The 22,134-nt window shown below is 38.5% G+C and overlaps 1 protein-coding gene across 2 annotated transcripts in view; it reads left to right on the forward strand.

The window, feature by feature from the left end:
- NEBL (nebulette) overlaps positions 1 to 22,134 on the forward strand; it is a 357,606-nt gene that overhangs the window by 261,350 nt on the left and 74,122 nt on the right. Inside the window, exons 5-8 of one of the 2 annotated variants that reach the window (XM_003786766.2) lie at positions 675 to 785; positions 10,191 to 10,292; positions 11,408 to 11,509; positions 20,893 to 21,006. The exons of the other annotated variant lie outside the window; for it this stretch is intronic. Of the exons in view, the coding sequence (XP_003786814.1) occupies positions 675 to 785; positions 10,191 to 10,292; positions 11,408 to 11,509; positions 20,893 to 21,006 (429 nt within the window). The remainder of the gene's footprint in view (positions 1 to 674; positions 786 to 10,190; positions 10,293 to 11,407; positions 11,510 to 20,892; positions 21,007 to 22,134) is intronic. 2 annotated transcript variants of the gene reach the window in all.

Genomic DNA, 22,134 nt, shown 5'->3' on the forward strand with positions numbered 1-22,134 from the left:
TAGGTGTACGTGGCTGGCGCCTTAGCCGGTTGAGCTATAGGCGCCAAGCCTAATACTTCTAAGGTATCTTATGACCCCCTGTCCGTCCAGCAGGGAGCACTTGTACCATGGAGGTAACAGATAGTATTGGTCTAATGTTCATTTTGCTAATGGAGAGCAAGACTTGACATGTCTGAGAATTTTGCCCACATGTTATATTTTCCCCAAAGATTTATGCATTTAAACCTTATCTTATAGCTGTGTCTATATAAAATAAGACCCATTCATTTAAAAACAAACAAGTAATTTTTAAATATCCTATAACACCCCCCTTCCCACTTAATCAATTGTTTTCCCAAGATTTAAACCTTGACCATCTATAACCCTAAAAGCTCTTGGATTTGGACAATTTCCCTCTGTACCTGAGGTTTAAACTAGATGAATAGAAGTGCAGATTTCATCTTTGGTCAAGGATGTTTTGAAATAAACACCAAAGAATAAGAATTAGGAATCTAAACAGAAGCGCCAGGATGAAAGCATTGTAGATATTATCTTGTTACAGAGGGAGGCTTAGACAAATGTAATTCTCAGCAGTGGTGTTTAAATGTATAAAGCCTTCGTGAAACACCAAAATGTAGCAGGTGAGATTTTATACAGCTCTAAATGGAACTAACAGTTACTTGTGTTTTCGTAAGGTTGCCTACAAGCAGAAGCACGGTGCCTCCAGGGGATTCTCGGATTACGCCCACATGAAGGAGCCGCCTGAGGTCAGACACGCCATGGAGGTCAATCAGCACCAGAGTAACGTAAGGGTCTTCCTCACGATTTTCTAGAAAACTGTAGTTAACCCACATCAGGGTTCACGGTTACCTTGATGAAATATCCGTATTACAGCGCCCCTATTCAAAAAGAACTGGAACATTTCTCAGAGGTACATCTGAGTTGCTCTGTGGACAGTCACAAGCACTCTGCAGAAAATGTTTACCTCATCAGGCTCTTTCAGACGTTGGGAGTTCTGCTCTGTACAACTCAAATATGGATCCTTTAGACATAACGGGCTATTAGCATTTCCAGACGTTCCTTGATTTTATTGACTGAAAAAAGTCCCAAAGTCTGTAAATTTACAAAGGAGACCTTATTTCTTGTAACAGGTTATAGCCAGCTTCCCCACAAGCTGGGAAGCAAGTCAGACACATCTGGGGGGTGGGAGGGAGAGGGCAGGATTTTACCCTGAATGCATTGGTCAAGTGTACATATTCAACAGCTTACAGGAGGAGCTATGAATATTTATGAAGGAGACCCACACACATGTGTATTAGGTTCGCGTGTGTTTAATGATCACTTTGGGGTGGAGGCTGAACATTGAAATGCATTATAATTAGTGTATGTAAAACTCACCATATGTCAGAAGGTGAGTTGTCAAGCACGGGTCTGTGAACCACACGTCCTCAGGAGACTGGCCAGAACCCGTCTACGGCCAGCAGTGTGTATCGCAAAGAAACTCTTTGTGATCCAAACCTATCATGTTGGAACCATAAAAATAGGAGGATGCTGGGGGTGGGACGAAGGTAGCCAAGAAGTCTACTGGCCTTCTGTTCTTCTCACATCAGCTTTTTATAAAATCTAGTAATGATGAGTAAGGGGAAGGGGTGGTGGGGTGGGAGCCAATGAATTGTGGACAGCCTCTGTCCTGTCACGGCTGGGAAATTAAAACTCGGGGAGGGGGTCTTTTAGCCCAAAGCGGATCCTTTAGTTGTTGGAGGGAATGAGGGTAGGACTTTTATTTCAACCCTTTGGTTGATGCCTAAGCTCATTCTAACCTAGAATCACAGAAGAACTGAAGTAAAGAGCATCAGAAATGAGTGTCCCATGGAACGATCATCTGTGAACGCTAGCTAGGTGGTGCCCTGCTCGAAATTCTTCTGGAATGCCATGGGGAGCAAACTCTCGGACTTGAGTCCCGTGGGGAACATGAAAGCAATAGGTTGGCTTAGAGAGAAGCCCGGACAGAGGAAGTTATCCTGGGGAAAACACATTTCTCCTTTGGTGATAAGTTTTCAGGTACCTGGAGGCTTTCATGCATTTGCTCAATTACCATCAGCATCCTGGTAGCCTAGAAGAGGAATTTCTTCTTGAAATAGTGGGGGAAGCTTACGTGTCACCTCATCATGATTTCTCTGTTCTCCAAAAGGATCGTGTGAACTGTCGGGTTCTTTTTCAGGGTTAGAATCAGTTAATGACAGTGTTTGTCCTAGTTGAGTCCAGAAACTCCCTCTCATGGGGAAGTGCCTGGAGCCCCTTTGTCATTCCCGGTGTCCAGGCCACCACTGGACAGCATTGCTTGCTCTGTCCCTCGGAGCCTCCCTTGAGCAGAGCGTCTCTTTGCCGGATGGCGACAGATATTTGATACTAAATTATTATCGGTCAATGTTTTAAGTAAAGACGAATGCGGTTTTACGTTTTAACTCATGTGTATACACAGTACTAAAGCCCTTTTCCAAGATGGTTTAAGATTACTCGGAGATGGAGCCGCTGCATCTCTGTAATTATTTTAAGGGTTGTTTTAAGGGGATGCTGTTTGCTTACAGAGTGACTGTAATAATCATAATAACTGCCACTTACACAGAGCACATGCCACTTAGCATGCATCAGGAGCAGACTTTGATCGTTTCCAATTCTCACAAAAACCCTGTGCTGATTCCCATTTTGTAGATGAGCAAAATAAGACGAAGGAATCGGACCCCCAAGTCTGCCCTTTCTGGTATGCCTTGTGGCCTCCCTCATAAAGAGGTGGCGAATCAAGATTTTCAGTGAAATTTTAAAAAATGGGAAGCAAAATAGGTTATCTTCAGAATTCAGATGCACTGCAGGAAAGAATAACCAAGAAACCCCAAGCTCCCACTATTTTGATGCTGAAGATACTCTGAATTCACACAAAAGTCCGTGGTGTGGAAGGCGGTCGGGCAGTCTGGAATGGGGGCTGGTGTTACACAGATCCCAGGGAGGCTCCGTCTAACTCTATAATTCAATGAAATTCAAATACAGAAGTTCCTTATCATAGAACTGGGCTTATTATTTTAACTCTGCCTTTTCTTGTAAAAGGTCTTTGATTGAGGGATTGAGGGAATAGAATATAAAGCCCTTTTCTCCTTCCTTCAATACTGTGTACTTATGGGAGAGAGATGTGTTTACTTATACCCCTCAGCCGACTCGGCTCAACCTTTACATGCAAAGTTTGTACATATAATAGGATTTGGAAAGTGTTTAAGACTATTTACTCAGATTTAAAGTGAGAATGATATTTGTATTCTACCTGTGAAGTAGTTGATATTCCTCTAGAGCCAAGCAACTTAGAATAATACATTTGTTGTCCCTACAATATGAAATTTAAACATGGTTTTTGAGAGCCACAAGGAAAACTGGTACCTCTTTTTAGTTGAGGGGGCGAATTGACAGTATCTGTGTAAAAGACAGTCTCCTATAAATCTGTCTCTCATAAAACTTCATCCAGTGAAACACTGCAGAGAATTTACTAGTAGAATTACCCTTTTATAATGTGAACCATCACTTGGCACTGGGGCAGTAAATGACTTAATTGAACCTAAACTATAAATGTGTCATCACTTATGAATCCCATTTACCTCAAAGCAAGGAAAGTCCGCATCTTTGCTTACCATTTCTTTCCACCCAAATCAAGTCAGCTTTCTAATATTTGTTAGAGAACCAAGATTTATTTTCTTTACACCTTCAGTGATGGGATTTAACAGAAGAAGATGATAGGAGAGAATTCGTTGTGACTGTCCAGCTGAATTCTCACCTTTGCATAACAGATCTCTATGGGGAAGAGTATTCTGCAGGCGTTAGACTTTTGGGTCACCCCAAATTTCATGAGCCTCAAAAAGGAAAAATAAATGTTTCTCAGAATATCTTCCACCGTAGCGTGCACTACAAAAGAAGTTTGGAGTCAGATCATGGCTGACGTTCTTGCTTTGCCGCATGTTGCCTAGATGACCTGCCTGACATCTCTAGACCTCAGTTTTCTCATCTGTAAAATGGGACAACACTATGTACCTCATAGGATTATCACAAGTATTAAGTGAGATAATACATTTAAAGGGCTCCGTGGAAGAGGACCGCCATAAAATGTTAGCCCTACGTGGTTCTCCTTCAGTTTTTAAAGGGTGACTTGAGAGTTTGGTGTGAAATCGTAGCTAATCCAAAACAATCAAAAGAAGTCTAATTTATAAAAGGCCAAATCAGTATGAAATTTGTATTAGGAAATGGTTAGGTCAGAAGGACATAGTCAAAACTTTCCTGAACCTGTCTTGTTCATACTATAATAAAAAAAAATGATTAAAACCAGACAAAACCTAAATCCTTCATTTGTATCTTCAGGGACGCACCTCTGCCAAATTTTTCTAATGTAATCAGAGAAACTAGAGCTATTCTCTCCTGTGACTTTCCCCTACAGATGGGCTTATAATGAAAACCCCAGTTACATTATTAATTCTCATCAATCTTAGACGTGGAACCCAATAGTTCTGAAGTAGGTTAAACCCATTTTAAACTGCCATTTTGCGTTTCATAAGTAATGTGTCTGTATAGGCTTGTGATGAACTTGGAGTGGCAAACTTTTCCAAAACGCCATCTTGGTAATCAATTCAATGTGTATTAATAAGTATTCAGCATGGAAAACAGGAGACGTAATGTTCTTTTCAAGAATGATGTATGTACTTTCTTCAAATTAATAAAAACTTATCAGTAGACAAAATTTCTGTTCCATCAGAAAGTAAAAAAGCTTAAAGATAAATCAGTAAAATGATGCTGGGAAAACAACCAGGGTTCTCTGTGGTTCCTCGATGTGGGTTATAATAATGGTGCTTAGTATTAAAAATACATTAAGGTTTTGTTCCTATCTAGGACCCCATAGTAATGCTTACTCTGCCTTCTCTGTGAGATGGCCGGGGTAACAAAACGAAATCGTGAATAAGAAAACTTTTATGAACTCTAAAATAATTTATAAACAAGGATCACGATCACAATGATAAACCGTTCTGGCTGTGAAGTGATATTTTACTCCACCTTTTAGAAGATTGAAAACTTTCCTGTCTTCTGAATAGTATCAGATGCTACGTTTACTTATAATGAAAAGACTTATGTTCTATTGTAGAAAAATAATATTTACAATTTAATAATTTAGTATGTTTTTATGTACAGCATTCCCAGATGAAGAGAACTATCCTGAAAGATAGAATTCCCAGGCCACGTGCCCCTTTGATGTTACCTGGAAGGCTCTTCTAATGTGAGACTTTACAATGCTGAACAACATTTCCTTGGGATTGAGCCAATGCGTTAAGATTATAATTACATACAGGTTATATTACTTGCTCTTGTTCCATAAACTTCAAGGGTTAGTCTAGTTTTTTCACCCCAAGAATCATGTTAACCCTCAGCTAAGTAGCAAAGGGGTGGGGATTCTGGGTCAGTTGGATTTGCTGTCTGTAAGGTCGGCTGCCTCAAGCTGCCTGCAGCCCCCACAGCTGGCTGGCTGGCTGTCTGTGGCTGGCTTCCCAGCTGCCATTCCTGAGCTCAAGCTTCTCATCTCCAAGTACGTGGCTTTCACTTTAAGGACAATCTGGGGAGGCTTTGCTTTTCTCTAGTTTTTTAACTCACCTACCGAGGACTCTTAAATTACTGTGTACAAATATAAAAGGCTCACTGAGTGGCCACTGTGATTCCTTTCACTGTACACACGCTTCTGGCTATACCTTCAGAATAAAGACATCCATTTCACTTCTCTTACATGAGTTCCTCTTAGTGGCCAAGTTTAATCTAGAGCTATGGTAGGAAGAGATTCTGGAGGCTATGGTTCAAGCCTTAGAAGGCAGCCTTGATGGAGCCCAGTTGTGTGCAGACAGTTTGCACCATTAGGGACGGGGGTGAGGATTTTATGAAGTGATGCGTGTGGAGGATGACGTGGCACAGTGGACACTGCACAAACACAGGAAACGTGCAAAATCCACAGCTCTTATGAAACCAGAAGTCGAAAGATTATAAGGAGAGAGCAAGCTGAGATGAAAATATGAGCTGAGGGTGGAAAGGAACATGGGGAGATAAGGAAGAAACTCAAAGACACATTTTGATGGAATTAAAATCTTCATTGAGAGCAATGAGGAAAAGATTTGACGCTGTGGAAAATCATGAAATGGAGGCCACGGTATTCAGAACACTCAGCAATATATGTAATGCAAGTTCAAGTGAAAAATGAGAATTTATTAGTTTACTCAATTGGAAAATTCAAGCTACCATCAGGCATAACTGGACCGAGGGGCTTCCCAGTGTTACCAGGGCTTTCCCTCTGTCCCCTTCTCAGGCCTGGGCTGCGTACGACACTTCTGTGCAACTCTGTCTATGTGAACGTGAGTCAGCAACTTATGCTTCCAAACTTACATCAACCTGACAGCAGCTGAACCTGGAGAGGAGAACGGCTCTTTCTCCTCCAGCCTCAGATCCTCCACTGACTTTGGCCATGTCTGGGTGATGCATCTGCCCTGTCATTAATGGGGTGTCTGATTGGACAGCCTGAGTCACATGGCTACTCCTGTTGCCAGAAGGTGGGCGCTCACCTTGCCAAATCCCACGAGTGAGGAGGGAGCAGTTTCTAAATTAAAAAAAAAAAGGATGGAAAAAAAATCAACATGTGTCACCTACAAAGGGACTATTTAGGAAGATGACCCAGGTACTTACACGGAAAAGAGCAAAGAAATGAAGTTCAGCGAAATAAAGACAAGGAACTGATCAAACAGGCAAGGTTATTTCTGGATAAAACTGTTAAAAACTCAAGTAGATCATCTTGAGTACAAGATAAATGTCTAAAATTTATCTTGATCATTGACGGTCACGTGAGAATTATTTTTCCAGTGCAAGACCCATAGAACAAAATGATGAAACTTCACTGGAGGGTAGAATAGATTGAATGAGATGGAGGACTAGATCATCATCTAGGAGAAGACCGAAATACTGTTCAGATTTCATTTGTTCCTAAGTCATTTTACTCATTTCCTTTGCAGAATTTACTGAAATTATTCTTTTTCTAAGAATAAACAGTTAAAAATTAAGAAATGGATGAGTTTCTTAACTTGTCCAAGTTGGGAATGGACGAGTAGTAGGGGAACTTGGTTTAATGGATATTAGGACATAATGTCCAAAACGGACATTATTATTGATATTACTATCTTCTCTTCCTTCTCCTCTTCCTCTTACCTTGTCTTCTTTTCCTCTTCCTAATAAAACATTGAAGAAAATAACCTGTGATCAGTCTTTGACCTTCAAGCTTGCTCTCATCCTGGGTAGATGATTTTCCAGAAATCTCTTCCTTCCTTCTTCTTCTTCAAAATCATGTTGTACAGAACCCCATGTTGTCATGGGGAGACTGAAGAATGGAGGCCAATCTCTGGTTCCCAGGTGGTTGGCATTTAGAGATGGAATCTAGGAAACAGAAAAAAAAATGCAGGGGGTACCAGGAAAATGGATACAAATTTTAAGAAAGGAAAAAAGAAAGTGTTAAAGTTGTAATACTCAATATATCATTCAACAAAAGATGAATACAAGTCACCTTGAGCACCTCTTGTAATTGCAGAAATCAGATGTGACTTGAGTATTATAAATTTAAAATAATTTTCTTCCTTTCTTAAAATGTATGTCCATTTTTTTTGGCACCCTCTGTGTGTGTCTATACTTTGTCTTCCAAGCGTCTCCTCTAATGTGTAACATTTTTGATTCCTCTGGGGCAGACATGATTGGGAAATGTCAGATGAGATGGCCTCACACCCAGGAACCGGTTAGTTGTAAGAAGATGAGTCATCTGCTCAGGAGGCCGTGTTACCACCTGTGTTCAGACATCTTTGCAGACAGTGGAATCGAGAGCTTGCTGCTCTTGGACGTCCCCCAGCACAAGCCCTCTCTCCTGTGATATGTTCCCCAGGAGCCACATGCTGGAAGATGTGACTGGGCATCAGGCTCTTGTGCTTTTCCCCTGCGTGGCTTCGTTGGGTCCTCTTGTTTGAATTTGCAGCTCATGTCAATCTTAATATTTGTTTTGAGTCACATATGCTGGCCTCTAATTTGCAATTTACATGGATGATGGGGCCCTATTCAAAGCCCTGCTCCTGCTGCCTTTGTGCTGTTCACCTCTCTCCACGCAGTCATTAGACTGAACAGCATATAATTAGGTAACCCGTGGAAAGCGTGGATTTCTGAAAGGTTGCCGTTCTTTTCAGAAAGTAAGGGTTTCCATGTTATACCCTCATTCTTTCCTAAACAAAAAGACATTTCCCCCCTGTCGTTTTCCTATGAATGTAGTAACTTAGAAACAGTTAGTCCTGTAGGTGGGTAATAATTTTGGTTTGTTTTCACCTGAGAGCCGGTTTTTGTTTACACAGTTTGTATTTAACTCAGCGTAGGCTGAGGTTGAATCGCTGTCATTTGCTGTCATGAGTGTGTTGCTTTTGGAGGCCACTGAAATTGGCCTGCATTAAAAATCCACACAGAATGGAAATCCACCCAACAAAATAACTCGGCGTCCAGCTTCTTTTGATGGTTCTTTGACTACCTGGATGCATAAAGCCTACCTGAAATGACTCATTAAGGTAGACCATGAAAGTCTAAGTAGGGAAGAAAACAGATGTTCTTGCTGAAATTATAGTAATTGTGGTTAAGCTGTGTTCACTTGTCAGATTCCTGATCATAAATTTAGTTGAAAAAATAGTCATGGGGATGAGGCAGGTATAAGCTCACAAAGAATCAATAGAAGTGTCTTTAAATCTTTCATTGAAATGATAGAATGCAGAGAAGTCTCTTGAAGAATTAATTCATCGTCATTTCTTACACCTGATACTATTTTTGAAGGAACTAAGAAAAGTGCACATTTTTTAGTTCTGCAAAGTGGAAAGGACAATGATAGGGTACAGCAGTGGGGCCCAGAACACTGGTTCGTAGCAGTTCACTGGGGAATTCATTAAAATCAGACTCTTAGGCCCAAGTGCCAAAATCCTGTCACAGAGGAGTGTGGATGGACCTTAGGAATCTGAATTTCTCAGAAGTACCCCCAGAGGGTACTATTGGAGGAAAGTTTGCAGGGGACATTAGAAATACTTGTTGTGTACAAGATGTAATTATTGTAACCGTGCATTTTGCACAGATGCCCAGCAGTATATTTCTGTGTTCTACCTTTTTATACTCTGAAAAAATGAAGTTGGGTTTTAAAAATGCGCATCCTTACACACCTTGCATCATGAATTTAGCAGTCGGTCCCTGGGGGATTGCCAGGTAGAATCACCTTTGACAAATACTGCTTCAGCTCGTGACAGATCTCAAGAAACAGCCAAGCAGAAGGACTGGTGAGATGTTGACCATGGGACATTATATGGGTTCAATTCTGGCCTCTCTTCCCGCTTGGCAGTTGAGTTAACCTAAACGACTAATGCAACTTACAATACATTTGGCAAATGTATCTCTACTTGTCATACTTTAAATCTCTACTTTCCATGGTTTGACTCACGCCTAATACACAGTCAGTGGTAGAATATTCCTTAATGTAGTAGTTTTTACTTTGGGAGTATCAAGTCCTTGCAGTGATATTTATTAGGTGGTAGAACTAATGGTGTCCAAGACTATGTCTCCTTGTGCTAGAACTTGAAAAGTCCTGAACTTGAAGGGTGTCATTGAAAGGGCAAAAGCTGGAGAATTACAGAGTTGCATCACCCTCTCCCCAAGGGAAGTGATTTTCAGTATTGTTGTGCTGAGCCTTATCTTGAACCCAGGGGGAGTTGAGACTCCGTGATGGGCAAGGTGAGGTCTGTATGTAAATATAAACATATATACTTTGACAAAAGACATGCTAATGAAGTGTATAAAATCCTTACAGATTGGTTCTGTGCTTCATTCTTTGGCTTATATTTTTTCCGTAGTACAAATTCAGTTTGAACATATTAATATCAGTGAGACCTATGTATAAAATAAACAGTTAATGTGCAGGTATCTATGCAAATGAATGCTGTGCCAAAGAAACAAAACAAAAAACCCCCAGCAAACGGAAGGTCAGTAGACTCTCTTGGCGAGGATAAATAATGTTAGGGGCATGAAGGCTAGTTAGCCATATTAAGTCACTAATTTGTTTTTTCTTTTTTTCAACCCAAACAATCTCTGTTCAGATTTCTTATAGAAAAGATGTGCAGGACGTCCACACGTACAGTGCGGAGCTCGGCAGACCGGATATCAAGATGGCAACTCAGAACTCCAAGATCATAAGCAATGTAATTTCTCTTTCTTAATCTTGAGCAGAAATGATTTTTTTTTTAAATTTCATATTAAAATGAGGGTTCAAATGATTAGGTGACCATGTTTGCATTTGTTAGGTTAGGTCCCTGTTGTGGTTGTGTCCTGCACCCAGGAGGTCCTTACATCATGTCTATTACTTGGAAGCACATCCAGATTGTTATTTTTGTAGGAGGGAGAGCACAGCTTTGGTAATTGGAGGGTTAATTTAATTAGCGTCATAGTCTGAATTAATGCTATCTCAATTTCCCCTCCTCAGTTATCCCTTTGATTATGTTGATTATTTTGGGATACGCAGAAATGACCCTAACTCAACTTGACTGTAGCTAGTGTAACCAAACGTTCAGAGAAATAAGTATTATTTTGGAATAAGATCGCATCAGATGCCCCAGCCTAAAAGTCAAGGCAGTTGGTCATCTGGTCCCATGTAACCTCTCAGTGAGCCCACTGTGCGCCATAGACCTTCTTCTGGACTCCTTTCTATTTTGCTGCTGGTAATCGTACAGATTTTCTTTCACCAATGCTTACCCACATGTCATGGCTACTTCTTGCTTTCTCTAAGATGCCCTCCTAGACTACTACCATTTTACTTAAATGTAAAAGCCAGGGTAAAAATGATGATTTAACTTGAACCAAGTATTTGCGTCATATAGGCCCAACCCACTTGCCCAAATCATCAGTTACTAAATTCCACTGCGTGGCAATGAAACATGGTCAGACCATTTCCTGAAAAATAAACAAAACCACAAAACCTACCTGTATTCATTAGAATGCGGGATCTCCATTATCCGGAGATTTTCTTCCTAATATTTTGTGTCAGTATTTATACGTAAGTACAAAGACGGTGATGAGTGAATAGAAAGCCTCAAAATTAGTAATGATTTTACTACAAAAAGTTGGATTTATTTAAATCACTATAGGATAAAATCAATGCCTTCTTTAGCAATCATTTTAGCGTTTGGCGTATTATAAGGAATTTTTTTTTAATGGGCTGAGGATCTATTATATTTTATTTGGCTAATGTCAATATAATTCTTCTTTGGAAAGCAGAAAAATGTAATAGTCTCCTTTTTTTTTTTTTTTTTCATTTTAGGCAGAATACAAGAAAGGGCAAGGGATAATGAATAAAGAGCCTGCTGTAATTGGAAGACCCGATTTTGAACATGCTGTGGAAGCTTCTAAACTTTCTAGTCAAGTAAGACTCTCATGATGATTCCACAATGACTTTATTCAGAGATTCTGTTTCTAGCAGCACGGGAAAATGCTTCATTTTAGATCATATCTTTAATTGTAAGAATAAACAGAGATAATGTTTCTGAATGCATTTCAGATGGGATTGTTATAATTACGAATTTCAGGAAAGGGAAAAAAAATATTAAGTCTAATTCTAAGCATAAAACAAAGTTTTCTTTTCTCCAGGGTCAAATCTGAACCTGCTTCAGTGCGTTTGGCCATGGGGTCCACATTTTCTTGGATTTCCAGAGGCCACCAATAGTCACGCTAAATAATTGTATTTTTATCTATACGCTTACAATTTTTAACTGAGTAATACGTGATTTTTCCAATTTTTGAATACTTGAATCACAAAATTTTAAAAAGGTGATGAAAATGAAGAAAAATTTGAAATCTGATGAAGAAAATTTTGAAGTCTATCGAGAACATAAAGTAAGATCATAAGACGTATAAAGACATACCATGTTTTAGGCTGAAACTACCAATAGATAAAAATTTCTTCTCCTGTAATTATCATATACTACGTAAATGCTATGCTATTTTAATGAGAATCCAACAGGGCTTTTTTTTTTAAATATATATAATACTGATGAAATGATCTTACCGTTTGTCTGAGAATAGCCTTTAAAAGTATGAAAAATCAAGATCAATAAAAGGGAATGTAAGTTACAAGTTATCACAAAATACTAGAAGACCACTGGAATTAATCAACATGGGATTAGTACAGCCAGAGATAACATAATAAGTAGGATAGAACAGAGTCCTGAAATAGATTCTAATAAGTGTAAGGATTTAATATATGGTAACAGCGTTGATTCAAGTCAGTGGGAAAGGCTGGGTTAGTTAATAAACGGTGCTGATAACACAGTCCCATCCATCATGGTAAAAGCAAAATTGGACCCAAATCTTAAGCCATGTACAAAAATGAATTCCAGGTGGATTGACAATGTGAATACAAACTGTAAAATTATTTTAAAATCCTAATGGAGCATTCAGGAGACTCTATATACCACCTCGGTATAATGGCCTTGTTCTTAAACAAGACCAGAGATCCAGAAGCTGTAATAGGCAGGTGTAGTGATTATACGAAAACTTTGTAATGGAAAAGGTAACATTTGCCAATCAACAATAATGTTACCATGTAGTAGTTTCTGTCCATTTATAGCGTTTTCCACTTTGAAAACCTCCATTTCTCAAGTTGCAAAAGTCTTATTAAATTACATTTCAAAATGGAGAGACATAAATGATGAAAGGCATGAAATCTATCTGAAAAACATAAAGTTTGAAGAGATGAAAAGTTACCACCTTAACTATATTATGCTCTTGAGAGTGTTGATACTTGATGTCATAAATGTGTTAATTCTTTCAAGTTGAGTTTTGAAAACCCCATGCAATTCCCATCGGAATGGAAACAAGGTTTTAAAAAATTTAAATGAAATTAAATATTTGAATAAATTAAATAAGATAGAGTTTGTACTCAGAAGGGTGTGTCTTTGAATAGTTTTTTTTGAAATATATAAAAAGGAAGAGCAGCAGTCTTGATGTATTTGGGAACGTATTCATGATGCCCATGATGAGAACATTTTAATATCTGTCATACACAGAAGTTCCTTAAAATAGAAATAAAAAAGGCTAATAATCCCATAGAAAAAGGGACAAATGTGGTAAGTAGACAGTTCACAGGGGTGGAAATGTAAATGGCCAGTAAACCAATAAGTTGGTAAAAAGATGCTCAAGCTTCTTAGGAAAAAGAGATTTGCTGGTACACTGAAAGCAGAATGCTATTTACGCCCACTGATTCTATGACTTTTAGTGCGGAGGAGAAGGACTTGGATGGTTGGAAAGGTTTTGTGAAGGAGGTAGGCTCGAGCTGAGTTGCATTTAAAGGGGGGAGAAAACTCTACTCAAGGGAAAGTCCCCAAATGAAGGCTCGGAATGAGAATGTCACGGGACAGCAAGCTCAGACTGGAGAGGCTCAGAGTGAGAGGGGGTGGTTGTGAACACACACAGGTGTTTGGGAGTTTAGCTGCTGTGCCATGATGGATGGGTCAGTGTTGGTTTGATTTTGGTGATGGGCTGTTACTTAGCAGAGGAGGACTGCTTTGTTGTTTTATAGGTATTTTTCCAATATTTTTATTTTGATGAAATACATTTAAAATATACCATCTTAATTTTTTTTTACTCCAGAATATTAGGGGGTACACATGTTTTGTTTATGTGCTTTGCTGTTGTACAGATTGAATCAGAGTTATAAGTGTGCCCTTGCCCCAGTAGTGTGCAGGGTACGCAGCAGGTGTGAATCTGCCCATCTCCTCCTCCCCTGTTTCCCCCAGCTTGATGTTCCTGGAGATTCACTTTCATATGTGCACTGAAGTTCTGACTGGGTATTGCATCTTAACCATTTTTAAATGGTATTAAGTACATTTATAATGTCATGCCACCATCACCACTGTCTGTCTTAAGGACACCTTTCCTCGTGTAGAAGTGAAATGCTATACTTATTAAATAATAACTCTCCATTTCCCCCCTTTCCGGAATAGTGAATTCTGTAAAAGAAAAGTAATATCAGAATGTAATCATGGGAGCGTTTTAGAGTTGAACTCCAATAAGAAAATACCAGAAGTATTTATGGCCATGTTAACTATAGCGCCTTATGTAAGAAATAAATAATTGCTGAAAATTTGAAAGAAAAAGCATATATATGTAGTTATTTTTTCAAACATTGAGGTTAACAAGGAGTTATTTTTGATCCTTTTTTCAAAGATCACTGAAAATTTTGAGCAAAGAAAGATTGTTAAGAAAAATAACCACTTAAGGAAGGTAAGTGTAGCAACACAGGGCAGGAAAAATCTGGCTTTTGAAAGAGGCGTAAGTCCCAGAGGCCAGCGGGGCGGTGACGGAGGTAAACCACACATGAAGTGATCAGGCCTGAACAGGTTTACCGGCCACGAAGGTGAAACTGAGCAGAAGGAAGAGCTCCGTGTGAGAGGCAGAGAGGAGAGTACGTTTATTACCCAAATGTCATCAATCTCACGTTAATTGATTGACAGATTACAAGGTGCTTTCACTTTGTGACTCTGGAGGCACAAGAGATTGGGTGACACTCTCTTTAAAGATGGATGTGACGCCAAGCTCTTCTTATTCCAGATAATGCTACTGAAGAGGAAGGGGACATGGGTATTGCTTTAGATGTCCAGCGTAGCTACACGACTTCTTGCAACTTCACCATTTTCTAGGGACAAAGTGTCCCCATCAATTGCATAGGAGAGGAAGCAGGTTCTGGAATAGTGTGGATTAGGCAGTGGTTAAGAAAAGGGGCCTTAGAACAGGACCATGGCATTAAAATCCCTGTTTTGTTGCTTGCCAGCAGAGTAACCTTGGACAAATTGCTTGATTCCTGTAACTTCAGTTTTCTCATCTATAAAATGGGAATGACAGCAATAGTATCTCCTTCTTAGGGTTGTTTCGAAGGTTAAATGAGTTACTATAAGTAAAACACTTAAAAAGGTGCCTGGCCCACAGAAAAAATGACATAATTCTAAAGGAATGATTTTACTGTAGATATTCATGATAGTTTTCTAGTCTACACTTTCAGATGAATTCATTTATGGAATGAAACAAGAACAGGAAGGCTGGCTCTTAGATTCTGGTTTTAAATTCATTGCATCATAATCCTTTTTGACAGATCCTAGGAGGAAATTTTGATACCTGAGCTTTTATTTTTACATTTCAAATTCAGTCCACAAAAATCCTATCATTTGATCCCCACTTGGGCTTTTAAACAGATTTTTCTTTTTTGATCTCCAATTATTTAGTCACTGAGTGATCAGATGCTTAAGCAGATTGTAATTTGCAAGTTACGTTGTAGCTATCATCATTATTTTCCATGACATTCTTACTGACCTTATGGTGTATAAACTTATCAGAGGAGGGGAAAGTTGGGCAGATGAATAAACAGGATTTCTGGAAAGAACTTGGTTTGTTCCATTTGTATATATATATATATATATATTTTTTTTTTTTTTTTGAGACAAAGCCTCAAGCTATTGCCCTGGGTAGTGTGCTGTGGCGTCATAGCTCACAGCAACCTCAAACTCCTGGGCTTAAGTGATTCTCTTGCCTCAGCTTCCCAAGTAGCTGGGACTATAGGCACCTGCCACAATACCCTACCATTTTTTGGTTGTAGTTGTCATTGATGTTTGGCAGGCCCGGGCTGGACTCGAACCTGCAAGCTCTGGTGTATGTGGCTGGCTCCTTAGCCGCTTGAGCTACAGGCGCCACCTCCATTTGTATTTTTAGGTGTATCAACTAGAAATAATGGCAGAAATTGCAGTTTCTTGGACAACTTTGAACTTTGGGTCCTCTCTTGCTTCTAAACTAACAACAGAGGCACATAAATGCATGGAAAGAAAATGATTTAGGAATTTAATAAGCAGGAAAACAGGTGGGGGGGGGGGGAAGAAAAAGATAGTGCCAGAAGCATTTTGAGAGAGGAGGCAATGGTCACGGTATATACGGGTGGGACTTGTCTGAAGACAACGCTGACCAAGTAGTCAGGGTTCTCACAGATCACCTGTAAATAGAGCTCTATCGAATATTACCTGGAACAGGTCATAGAGACACATATGAAATCCTTCTTACGTTAACTTGTAAAACAGCTTTGCTCCCATAGCCATAATCTCTCCCTTTTTAAATTTAGAAGACACAGAAAATGATAGTAAGGTCATTAAGAACGATTAGTGAAAAAATAAAAGGAGAATATCATGGGCCAAGAAAAAGAGATTGACATATATGGATCCCAAAGGTAAATATATCATTGAAGTCAATATCTTAAAAAATTCGCCTGGCATCTTATTCCTTGGAATTAGTCTTTGTGATGAATGAATTCTTTGTTTAGTTTCGTGACTTCCAGAAAAAGCTACGTACTGTACATATAACCATTAGTATTTGTTCTGGAAGTACATTTGTTATATTGATAAGAATGGATCTTAACCTGCAAATGACATCATAGATAGCTATGAAAAAGAGGAATAAATACATGTCCTTAGAATGTAAGGGGTAATAATTGGTTTGGAGAATCTCCTATTCTCCCTTCCCGGCAAACCCTCCCTCCGCCAACCTCCTCACACCCAAGTATCAGCTTAAATGTCACATCCCTGACTTGCCAATTTCAACGGGGTCTCTCTCCGTCTCCTTTATTCTCTGCTCATCTTTATAGTGCTTGACACAATCTGTACTAGTTGTATATATCTGTGTGGTGGGTTTCAAATGTTTACTTACTTATCACATGGTGTGGAGACAGGGCTTAAATGCCTTTGATACGCCGTTATGGAGTCATACAGATTAGGCTGCCAGTAAATATACAGGGACTGATTAAACACATTTTTCTCGGGATCATTAGCATTTACGAAGTCAGTAAGATTTTGTAAAAAAAGAATGGAGATAATCCATACAACATTCAGACAAAAAATAATACTGATTTTATAATGAGTTCTATGTAAAAGTCTGTACTATTTTCCTTGACAGCTTTCAGTTTAATTTCATCCAGATTTGGAGAGAATTGATGCCTATAGATAAGTATTGTTGTCTCCCTTGCTTACTTTTTACTTTTAATGATAATTGAGGTCCACTTATTCAATTTTCCATTTCTTTCCTGACATTTGCCTATATGGCTGTCATGTAGAGTTTTCATTCAGGATCTGCTGTTTGTCTGTTTTTGGGGGCTTTTGCTGATGTCAGTGTAGGGTGCTGCACACCTCATGGTGAAAGCTTTAACTTCGGGAATTGGAAGTCGGCTTCACACCACGGAGACACCGCTCTGTCCAGATCAGTTAGGAGGAGCTAGTTTGAATGTTGTGACTGTATCTTAACAGCCCCAGTGTTTTTTCCAAAGTTGAGCCTCTGAGCGTCCTGCTAAGCATGTTAAAATTCTGAATCACATTTTTAGGAACTTGATCTCATCTACCTACAGAGTATTATAAAAAATACAGTAAACATCAGGACCACTGGCTTTGCTGTTCATAATATAAATGAATCAATCCCATGAAGTAACTTGATTTGTTTCCAGAATAATTGACCTAGTGTTTTTTTAATTTCAGGATCTTAGGGGTTACACATGTTCTTTTTACTTACTTTATTTTTATACAAATTGAGTCCAGGATATAAGCAGGCCCTCCACCCAAACAGTGTACACCATACCCAATAGGTGTGAATTTATCCATCCCCTTCTCCCCCTTCTCCCAGCTTGGTCTTCATTGATTCATTTCCAAATGTGCACTTAAGTGCTGATTGATCAGATCCACACTGCTATTGAGTACCCGTGTTGGGTTTGCCACTTCTGTGATGTTTCACTTAGTTGTAAGGAGTAACATTGCGTCTTAAAGCCACAACAAAGTCACCTAACACCTAATTTTCTCTCATGCAGTCTTAAAACCAGGGGGGATGGGCTTTGCTCTGTGGTTGGGTAACTAGGTAGGGTCAAGGAAAATCATTGCTTGGAGCTCTCTCGGGAGATGCTCGAAGATGCTCAAATGTGTGAACGGAAGGTTGAAAATAGGATAAAATGTTGAGTGTATCTGTATCGTTATTGAGTGAAACAGAAGATAAGAGATGTAACATGTTTTAGCCAGTTATTTTCTTAGTTCATTTCTGTGCTTACTTACACAAAGAGTAAGAAGCAGCGGTGGGTCAGTGCCTGGTCAATGTATTTTTTTTTTTTTTTTAATATAATGCAGTTTGTGGTTAATTAATGAGGAAAATTCTTGTGTGTTTGTTCCCTAGGCACCTTGGAATCAAATCACTTAGAGAATTGAAGTTTAGAATAAGCTACATCTCACCACACATTGCTTCTTGGTACATTCAGGATACGAATGACAGATTTATTACTGTTTCTCAGAAATATACAGATGTCTGCGACTTCTAATGGTGTGACTCGAGATTTTTCAACTTTACCCTGGTGTGAAAAGTGAAACACATTCCCTAGAAACTGTGTTTTGAGTATTCATGCCACAATCTTGTTTTTTTACTTACAACACAGTATTTGGTAATTTACATGAGATGTTCCTCACTTATGAAATAGGCTTGGGGTTAGATGATTTTGTGCAGTAGTAGGCTAGGGTAAGTGTTCTGAGCGTGGTTAAAGTAGGCGAGGGTAAGATACGATTTTCCGTAGGTTAGATGTACTGTTACAAATGCATTTTCAACCTAATGATATTTTCGACTTATGATAAGTTTACTGAGATGAAACCCCCTTGTAGATCGAAGAATATCTGTACATTTAAATCAAGCAAATGCCTGATTTAAGAATAAAAAAGAACAATTTCAACTACCCTATGGATCACCTCTGCTCCTAGTGTAGAACCCTCTGCTGGGTGCTCTCTCTGCACAGTTTGCATAACCTATTTTTGAAATTTGGCTAATAGACTATGTTGGTGAATCTGGGTGAGTCAGAAATGTCCTCTCAAGGGAAGTCAATTAAGGAGTACACTGTCTTTGTTGAGAGAATACCCTTTAGGCACTAAAAGAGCTGATGATTAAAGTACAGTGAAAAGCAGAGAGGTGGAGAAGATGTGAAGTGTGTGGGATTGTGTGTTGACGGCAGACCAGGCAGGGAAAGCCTTTGCTTTGGGGCCAGCTACTTGTGTAGAAATAGTGAAGGAAATCCAAATTTATTCCATTTATGATTTTGGCCTTGATTTCAAGACACAAAACTATTAAAAAAACCCCCAGTTTTTCTTTTTTTAATGAGGTCTTGGCAACTGGTGAGAGGAAATTTCTGAGGCAATGTGAATATCAGAAAGTTATTATCAAAAAGAACCACAACAAAATAAATTTCCTATAAGCCATCTTAAAATAGCCCCCAAATGCTGTCTTTCCGCCAAGATTTTCCACTAGCTTTCTTCCATAGGTGCCAGACAATCGACTTTGAAGGGGACCTTTGTCCTGTCTGTATACATGTTTGATTAACACAAATGATGGCAGGCATCCCCCAAATTGCTTTTTAATAAGGGTCTTTGCAAGGCAGATCCTTTAGATATGTGAATAAAGGCACATTATGAGAAGGTTATAAGAAAACAGAAGATTGTAAGCATTATGTTATTGGGAAAATATTATGAGAGAACAAAACAACTTACTTTTTTTTTGATGGGGGGACAGAGTCTCAGAGCCTCACTATGTTGCCCTTGGTAGAGTACTGTGATGCCATAGCTCACAGCAACCTCAAACTCTTGGGCTTAAGCAATTTTCTTGCCTCAACCTCCCAAGTAGCTGGGACTACAGGTGCCCACCACAGTGCCTGGTTATTATTTTTTTTGTTGTGGTTGTCATTGTTGTTTAGCAGGCCTGGGTTGAGTTCGAACCTACCAGCCCCCATGTATGTGGCCTGCACCCTAACCACTGAGCTGTGGGTACCAAGCCAAAACAACTTACTTTGATTTTGAAGTCTGTGAATGCTTTACTGGCTATAGAAAACACAGAGAGTGTGAGATGTGAGTAGCTAAAATTTCTTTTTTTTTTTTTATAGGGTGCTTATATTTATAGTACAATTAATTATAACATATATTCACATAATTCTTTTTTTCTTTTTTTGGCCGGGGCTGGGTTTGAACCCACCACCTCCGGCATATGGGACTGGCACCCTACTCCTTTGAGCCACAGGTGCTGCCCCACATAATTCTTTATATATGGAGAAAAATATAGTACCCCCAAAATAAATTGATAATCCTCTTTTGGTTGTTCTAAGACTACTTTAAAAAGAGAAAGAAAATTTAGAGTGAATATTGGAGATGATTTCCTTGATGAAAAGATTGTAAAGCATAGAAATAAAAAATAATAATATTAAATAGACCCAGGAGATTTCAGAGATTGTAATTCCTAAAACTAAATTTTCCAAAAAGAATGAAATATGGGAATAATGAGAAAAAACCATAGGGCAGACCATGTCCTTTATTTAGTGTAATTCCTTTAGGAAAATTCATATTCAAATTCTGGGGCCTAGGTAGACCTTACGACATTTGTGGTCACAGCTTCTAATTGATCATAAATTATAGGAATGCAGAAGTGGAAATTGACATTTAAAAATCTCGGTATTTTAGTGCATAATTCTCGTTAATAGGATCTGAGTTCATGCTTAATTGCATTTGTGATCAATGTTCAAGAAGGGCTTTCTTGTTTTTGTTTTTTTAACGTTTATGCCTAATTAAGCTTTACAGAAGAATTTACTAGGAATTTAAACATTGCAACTATTCATTTTTAAGGTGGCTCTTATTAGATTTCTTTAAAAACCACATGTGTTACTTTTGAACTTAAGTGTACTGTTTAATTTATCCTGTTTTTCTTTCATGACAGATTAAATACAAAGAAAAATTTGATAATGAAATGAAGGATCAGAAGCATCATTATAATCCTCTTGAAAGTGCTGTTTTTAGGCAAAATCAGCTCGCTGCCACCTTGGCCAGTGACGTAAGTTGTAATTCATGGGAAATTATTTTCAGTGTCTTTTGATTCTTGTTTTCTTAGAATCAACTGTGTTGTAATTACTGAGACTTGATCAAAATCATGTAGTTTCCAAGTAATGTGGAGAAAAAGATTTTTCTGAAAATCTTTTTGAGAAAAATGTATTATTGCGATTTATTACTCATGGCTACTGATTACTAATTACTTAATAAATAGGAATAACAGTGCAGTGGTTGCTGACTACTAATTACTTAATAAATAGGAGTAATAGTGCAATGAAATTATTATTTCTGATCAAGAGTGGAAATAGATTACAGAGGTTTGAAGAAAAGAATTCTCTATTGTCACTAATTAGTACTTAGGACAATAGTTATCTCGTGTCATTATGCCTATGAAATTGAGTTTATTATAAAGTATTATCTGGTACGTGCTAGTTTATTATAAAGAAATTTCCGAAGCTACACTTGTAATAGCTTAACATTTCTTTCTTATCCCCCATCTAAATACTATTAAATATTTCATAAGATTTGTTTTCATTTCCTGTTTTAAAAAGTCATCAAGATTCATTTTATACAATGTTCTAAAATTCTTATTAGAATTAAGCAGCGTATAAAAATAGCAACATTGAAAATACTGATTGTGACAGTTGAAAATCTGTAGAGTTACTTTTTAGGTATGGAAATTAAATACTGTCAAACTGTTGCTTTTTTTTTTTTTTTTTTGACTGGGGCTGGGTTTGAACCTGCCTCCTCTGGCATATGGGGCCAGCACCCTACTCCTTTGAGCCACAGATGCTGCCCCGAACTGTTGCTTTTTAGATCATTTAAACCTGTCAACCCCTGCCATCTCCTGGGGACTTAGTTGGCCCCACTTTCATTAATGTTTAGAAGATATCTTATTTGTGTTCAATAACCAATGTTAGTTCGTTTCCCGCATTTGAAATGGGTGTTTCTGTCTTTTAGGTTCCCTGGGAGTATTAGAATGATTTATTTTTTTCGTTTGATTGTTTTTTGTATGTGTACAGACATAAAGGAAATTGAAATGAAATAGACGTAAAGGCATCTAGAGCACAGTCCTAAAAACTCAAAGTTTAGAATCAGAGGGACTAGATTTATACTCTCCCCCATCACTTAC

Source organism: Otolemur garnettii, unplaced genomic scaffold, assembly GCF_000181295.1.
Source record: "Otolemur garnettii isolate 467f Iridium unplaced genomic scaffold, OtoGar3 scaffold00019, whole genome shotgun sequence".
NCBI classification, from domain to species: domain Eukaryota; kingdom Metazoa; phylum Chordata; class Mammalia; order Primates; family Galagidae; genus Otolemur; species Otolemur garnettii.